General features: G+C 38.0%; 2 protein-coding genes across 5 annotated transcripts in view; one reads left to right on the forward strand and one right to left on the reverse strand.

Moving 5' to 3' along the window:
• Positions 1-4496: 4496 nt before the first annotated feature.
• LOC111244025 (histone H3) overlaps positions 4497-7023 on the reverse strand; it is a 21302-nt gene continuing 18775 nt past the window's right edge. Inside the window, exons 1-2 of one of the 4 annotated variants that reach the window (XR_015321302.1) lie at positions 6601-6615; positions 4497-5599 (exon numbers count right to left, since the gene is read on the reverse strand). The gene's annotated coding sequence lies outside the window, so the exon portion shown is untranslated. Of the gene's footprint in view, positions 5600-6600; positions 6616-7023 lie in introns of those variants that run through there. The other 3 variants (XR_015321301.1, XR_015321300.1, XM_022790555.2) reach the window with 3 other exon arrangements.
• Positions 6621-6991, forward strand: LOC111244027 (histone H4). The gene has a single exon (XM_022790558.2). The coding sequence runs from the start codon at positions 6623-6625 to the stop codon at positions 6932-6934; it is 312 nt and encodes a 103-aa protein (XP_022646293.2). The 5' UTR covers positions 6621-6622; the 3' UTR covers positions 6935-6991.

The raw sequence follows: 7023 nt of genomic DNA on the forward strand, positions 1-7023 counted from the left end.
TTTTCAGTTAAGAAATAATGCATAGAGATGAACCTAATTGTTCAACAGTAAAATGTTTCTAATTTGTCTCTTGTCTTTGTCAGTAATCTGCGTAGATGGTGTCCGTTGTTTAATTGCAAATCATTCGCAAGACAATTCTAAAGTGACAAAAGTGCTGTTACTCGTACATAGAGGTCAATCGTATTCCGTAAGTGATATTAGCGAAAAACTGCTTCTAAATCAGATGATTTCATAACAATCTTCTGTAAAGTATGGTTCTTAATAATTTTTGCTCAACGGCGACTTTAGGTCTGGATTCTATTGAACAAAGCAATATATGGCTTTTTCTAAGTCGGCTGCTTGTACCAATTAGAGCATTAGCACCTTCATAGATAAACATTTTAAAGCAATAGGCTATAGTTGGTGCTCACGGATGATTAATGAAGACTCCTTGGGAGTCGGAGGACATATCTAGGTCTCTAATTTTCAATGCTATGCGTAGCTCTGATTTTTTCCACTCTTTCCAATAGCGTCTGAGGTGCTTTCAATAAGAACGTATTATCCGAAAGGCATTGTGGGAATTTTAGACGGACAGAACGATATACAGTTATTTTCGATTCAGACACACTTGTTTAATATACATATTCTAAATAGTTCCTGGAAGGAATTTTCTCACTATTTGTTGGAGCCACTACAAAGTTCAGTCAACCTTGCATGATCATGTGCCATCGCTTCTATATCTACTAGCGATGAAGAACTTACTTCAAAAGACAGAGACGTGTCCGCGTGAAACGTCGTAAGTAGAACGATGCGTTTGTTGACAGAGGCGAGGTTTGCGATCTCCCTGATAATTGAAATTACAATTAAAAACCGCACCGAAAATGGATTTGAAAGGAGTTTAATATGAGGACCCCACCCTAAAAATTTAACAATGGCAAGCGCTTTAACACATCTGAAGGCAAAACGAAAACCATTTGGCGGTAATCTGGTTGCGGCTTTTGGATTCATGCCACGACGTGGCTGAGTATTGATATTCTGCGGAAACGCTATGCATACATCGACGTAAGTGAAACTAAGTTTTGTATGATCTTTAGCCTTTACTTGAACTTATATAGAAACAGACCACGTTACCTAATACGGTCGTTTAAAAATACCAATATGTTTCAGTTAAAGCGGTGTATTTTTTAGTAATTGCATGCAATCTGACTAAAGTTTTAAGGACAAATCTTTTCATGATCATGTAACAGCGCTCATCGCGTTCAGGATCGTTGCGGAAGATGACCGATGTTTCTGAGAATGAACAAAATATATCGCTCATATGTTGTAAATATATAGCGTGATATAGTTACGTTTTTCTTTCAAAAATTCTTCGGTTTTGTAACTTCTGTTCACAAATGGTCTCGATTTACGTTTTATTCAGAATATGACTGCCATACATAGTTTAGGCTAAGAGAGATCTAACATAATGTGAACTCTTAGCAACAGAAAGTGTAACACCAGGAGCAGGAGCGAGGTAAGGTTCACATAGGGCGTCTCTATAGGCTTCTCATAAGATTATTGTAGAGCGGCAGAAAACGAGGCTCATGATAGCAAATAATGATTTATCAAATCTTTAATGAGCTATTTTCTAAACACGCTATGTAGTTGCTGCTGCTGTTGTAAACAAGTGATGACAATTACCAGTTATTAGTTGACACATATGGCGCATGGTTAGTCAAGAGTAAGCAAAACTAAAAATGGGAAACAATAAACATGGAAATCTCTTTGCTTACCTGCTAGCTCATGAACTATCTACTGTAGTAGAATTTCGAAAACTTAAATGATGAAGTCGATCTATATAGAATTTTAGCTCCTAAGGCAATGCCGAACAGCTTAAACACCGGACGTAAAACTCGATACAGTTACTTCATACAGAACCTCAATTATGCGCACTGTCCTTGTTAGCACCGTGTCGGGCAACCAAATTGATTCGAGGTCCATCTAAGGTTCGATTATTTTCAGTGATTTGCCGTGAGTCATTTCCGTTTACGTCTGTATCATTTCATCATAGGTACACACAGATCAACTTGACATCAATTAGACTAAATGTCAGAGCAAGAATAGCAGGGTAAAGCGAGAACCATTAACGAGAACTATGTAATCCTAAGGTGGAAGGGTACGTGAACCGCTATTCGATCGACTAAAATGTTAGGCGCATCGGTGAGCATAAAGATCATCAACTTACAGAAGTTTTCGTACTGTTCACGTCACTACCATGTCATTAAGCTTTACGAACAAGCATGTACTTCTCAGATTTTCTATTTGCCGAAATGTAGTTCGAAGGTATATTAACCTGTTTTGCCGAAAGAAGTAGTAACCTTGACATTATTACAGAAAAAGGCACAAAAAAGGACACTCAATCGAGCTGAACTAGATTATTCATAGTTTCGGCTATAGAAGTTTTCGCGAAAGACGCCGCGAAGTGTTTCCGTTATATATATATATATATATATATATATATATATATATATATATAACGGAAAGAAGTAAAAGTAACGACAACTTGAATAAAAAAGCGATACGCTAACAAAAAAAAAAAGCGACAAATACTAAAGGAACAGGCTACCGTTAAAGCCTAAACGAACGCCTGGGGCGTTCTGCGATAACCAGCAGACGAAGGAAGTCGACAAATCGTTGATGTTTTATTCTACGGCGATCGCGGATTTTATCGAAGGTAACACGTGTAACGCATATTTCTCCTATGCATAATGTTGGTATGGGTGGCGTGTTTACTTTCAGTTTCTGTGTTTCATAATAGCAAACTGCCGAAAACAAAATTGACTAGTACCGCAAAAGCTCGGTAAAAAAAAGGAAAAAGAACTAGACAAAATCGAATCCGTTAGGCGGATGATCGGAAAACTATAAAAGCATTTTAATGGCCAAATTCTTGACGACCATAATGGAGTTCACATTTTGAGTGCTCTCGCAGAAGTCTTCATTGCACACTTTGAGAAGAGTTACCGGAAGAGAAACTTAAAGGATTTAATTAATAATAATAATAATTAACGATAATAATAGCGTTTAATTAATAACGAATGGATGTCGTAATACGATGCTCTGTCAAACCTGTTAATTTGTCCAGTTGTCTTTTTGACAGTGTTGTCGACATATCAGATAAAATAATTATAGAAAATAGTCCCCAAGCGTATTATGGGCTAGTTGGGGCTAACTGCTAAAAAGTCGCTTTCCGAGTAGTATAACTATGAGTGTCGAAGTTTTGGCCAAACAACTCTCTACAAGAAGCGTACTTAATAGAAATCCTGCAACCTGACGTAGCCAGGAGTTTCATTCAAATAATGACCACAACGATAAGGTTCGATTACGACAGCAAACGCATTTGTGCTTAAAACTACGACCCAGCCACGACCTCAGTTTACTGCCGATACCTCCGTTGAAGCTAAACTGTGCCTAATGTGTAGTGTACATCACTTGTTACCAAATTAAGCTGTTTCTTCTTTACACATCTGGGTCAATTGCACTTCTACTTGATTAAAACGAAACTATATTCAGTAGGGAATAAGTTTATACCAGAAAAACATATTTGGATACACTGCGGTCGATCTTTGACATCGATATCTAAGTACCACTAAAAAAGGAACTGCTACTCTACTGACTAGAGGGCCAGCCAATCGCCGATTTTGTAGTAGGTAGAGATGTCTGGGACCCCTTCATAAAAGCTAAAGGACGCAAAGTACTTTCAGGAATTGATTCTTGATATGGATGTGCTTAGCATTTAGAACTAAACTCTGTCGAGTTGATCACAACAATAGGTAGGTTATATGTAAATAACGACAAAGATTTAGACTGCTGTGTTTTGCAGTCCCACGGCTTATTTTACCAAATATTTGTGTGAAAGTAGACCACTATATACACAAAGCGGAACTAATGTACCTTATTTACTATCTGCTCACAAACAACTTTCAATCATAAACCTCTATACATTCTCAATGGTATGTGTTACTTAAGCGATCCGTTTCATCGCATGTTGTCTGAATCTATCTTTAATTATGTCCTAGATACTAACTATTATATACCATCTATAACCCGTTATATATAGTAATAATATAATTCCATGCATTGCTTCCCATTTCATATTTTCTAAGAGCTCTTTATAAAAATACACGTAGAATTCCTAAAAGTGGATAAACACTGCGCGGGACCTGAGAGCCGAGGTAAAAACGATAAAGCCTAGTATGGCTGGTTATATTATCCACAGTCGCGATCGGATGTTTGTAAAATCAGTCGTTTATACTATATGTATGACGTGCATATTCGATAACGACCACAACATCAACGGCCGTTATTGGAGTGGGAGCCTCTGTTATCATCCAGAAAAGTAAAGCAGACTGACTATCCACGGTCACCTGACAGAGGTCACTAAAAACAATAAGGTCGCACTGATCTCAAGGTATGAGCCAGCCTCACGTCATTCTTGGGAACATTGGAGATCCCAAGGTGCTTTACCATTATCATCGGAGTTGCCTGTAGTGTCAGCTATTGCTACCTTTAGCGCTTGGGAAAAACAAGACCGCAATACAATGTCGTAAGTGTTTAACAACGGCATTGTGATGGCGCCGTCAATACAATTGTTAAAAACTTTTGTTAAAAAAAAAACAACGCTAATGAATTACAATGTATTAACACATTTTCTTTGGAACAATTGGAAATTGGCCATGAAACGACGACGATTCTGTTATTATAACGTTTTTAATTTATTAAAATAAAGCCGTTGTATCTACAGGCTATTCATACCCGCTAAAACTTCTCTTTTTCTCGCTGATTTTGTGTACTTTGGATCTCGACCGCTGCAAACATGTATTTTGAATGATTTAAAAATCATCCTTCATAAAATATTTAGCGCCTGCTTTGGCTAGTAGCCAGGGTTTTGTGGTTATAACACATTTTCCTAGACAGAAGCCGAATTCGCTGACTGATCAAGAGATAGGCAAGCAAGAATCATAAGCCAGTGAAGCATAAGTTACGCATTTGATATACATTCGAAACATATTCCCGGATATCTTTTAGACAATAAAATATTTTCATTGTAGAAAGAGAAGGGGATCAAGCTGGAGGAACACGTATGGAGCTTGCTGCATGGCTACAAGGCCGAGTATGTGCACCCCACGTCGTCTGTTGTCGTAGAATCAAAAGGTTCTTGAGAAAACCCAGTATATTAGGCCGACGGTCACGCCAAGAAGGATCCCTAAACACAAGCAAATAGCAGCAAATATTACACCAGACCAGCTACTCAGTAATAGCGAATTGTAGCAGCACCTGTATACCACAAGACAAATGACGATAGCAAAGTTGTGCCTAATTAACAGTTCCCACCTTACGGTTCGTTATTATAATCCTTGCCGTAATAGTCTGTCTATAATCTTCACTTGTTGGTAACTTTCAAGCCAGCGTGTTACGTGGTTTTCATCATAAAGTTTTCTCGTTAAGCCAAAAATTTGTTACCTGCAAAACACCTAGAGAAAATACTTGAAAATTTATCAATTCCGGCAATGATCAAATGAGCCCTGGCATAGTTCCAATAGAATCTGCCTGAGCAGCCGGTGGTCGTGCAATTCTCTCCAATCTGTAAAAAAAAAAAAAGAAAAAAGTAATAAGGATGGAACATTGTCTATCCGGCAGTACAGACAGCGGTATCTTTTTTTAGCGTAATAGGTTTATACTAATGCATCAATTCAAAATATTATATACCATGCGTATAGAACTGATTAATCCCAACTATATTTGATGAAAATGACTCATTCTCTAAGAGAGTTATTACCTTTATAATTAAACGTAGATATTCGATGACTATGTAGCGTAAATACGTTAATTCGTAATATAATTGCAGACAATCAAGTTGATTTCTAGTAGTGTGTTTACTGTTAAGCAACCATTATAATCAAAATAAAATGAGACACACTTGAATATTTTCGAAGATCAGTATTACTTTTAAGTCTCTAATTCTTAAATGTAGCTATCGTACTACAAAGTGGGCCCCTGTTATAATACTAAATTGGAATTAATATGCTATTGAGGGTCTATAACATATATAATAGGCTATTGAGCCAGCTACCGTGGTTAGCTCAGCAAGAAGCTTGAATCAATCGACACGAGTGAGGTTCATTTTCCTTATTTCCAGCTCAGTTGAAAGGTTCTACACTTGGCGGCCAAAATCAAAGCTTCTTCTTCTGAAGTTTCTATATCTGCGCGTGGATAAACGTATACTTGTGTTAGGTGTACAGATCATGAAAATTCAGACTATTACGAATACTTTCGTAATAGTTTTTTTCGAATCAAGCCTAGATTCGGCTGCAATTTTTTAAAGTAAGCTAAGTTTAAGCTGTTGACGCATACCCCGAAAATTATAATTCTTTTAGAGATTTATAACATATCTTGGAAAAATTACTAAGAGTTATTTTTTTTAATATTATCTCCTTTTTTTTTTTGCTTTTTCATCTGAAAGTTGATTCCTTTTATGAGTATATTAGAGTTTAATATTCTTGTACTTTTTTTCTATGAAAAAGTAATTTAGTTATTATTGGTCTAGGGCGCCCGCCCCAACTCGCTCAGCGTAGTTGCCCTTACGAAGCAGACGATGGCAGCCGTAATGTCTGGACGTGGCAAGGGAGGTAAAGGACTCGGAAAGGGAGGTGCCAAACGTCACCGTAAAGTTCTTCGTGATAACATTCAAGGTATCACCAAGCCAGCCATTCGCCGCCTCGCTCGCCGTGGTGGTGTCAAGCGCATCTCTGGTCTGATCTACGAAGAGACTCGGGGTGTCCTTAAAGTATTCCTTGAAAACGTCATCCGTGACGCTGTCACCTACACCGAGCACGCCAAAAGGAAGACTGTCACCGCCATGGACGTCGTCTACGCCCTCAAGAGGCAGGGACGTACCCTTTACGGTTTCGGCGGCTAAACAACAACTTGCCCTATCAAAAAACAACGGCCCTTTTCAGGGCCACTAAATCCAACGAGGTCGAAAACGTTTAAGCAAACTGACCTAAT

Source organism: Varroa destructor, unplaced genomic scaffold, assembly GCF_002443255.2.
Source record: "Varroa destructor unplaced genomic scaffold, Vdes_3.0 BEIS01000002.1, whole genome shotgun sequence".
In the NCBI taxonomy this organism is placed as follows: Eukaryota; Metazoa; Arthropoda; class Arachnida; order Mesostigmata; family Varroidae; genus Varroa; species Varroa destructor.

Coding starts and splice junctions, on each gene's coding strand:
- LOC111244027 (XM_022790558.2), top strand. CDS start 6,623: ATGTCTGGACGTGGCAAGGGAGGTAAAGGACTCGGAAAGGGAGGTGCC.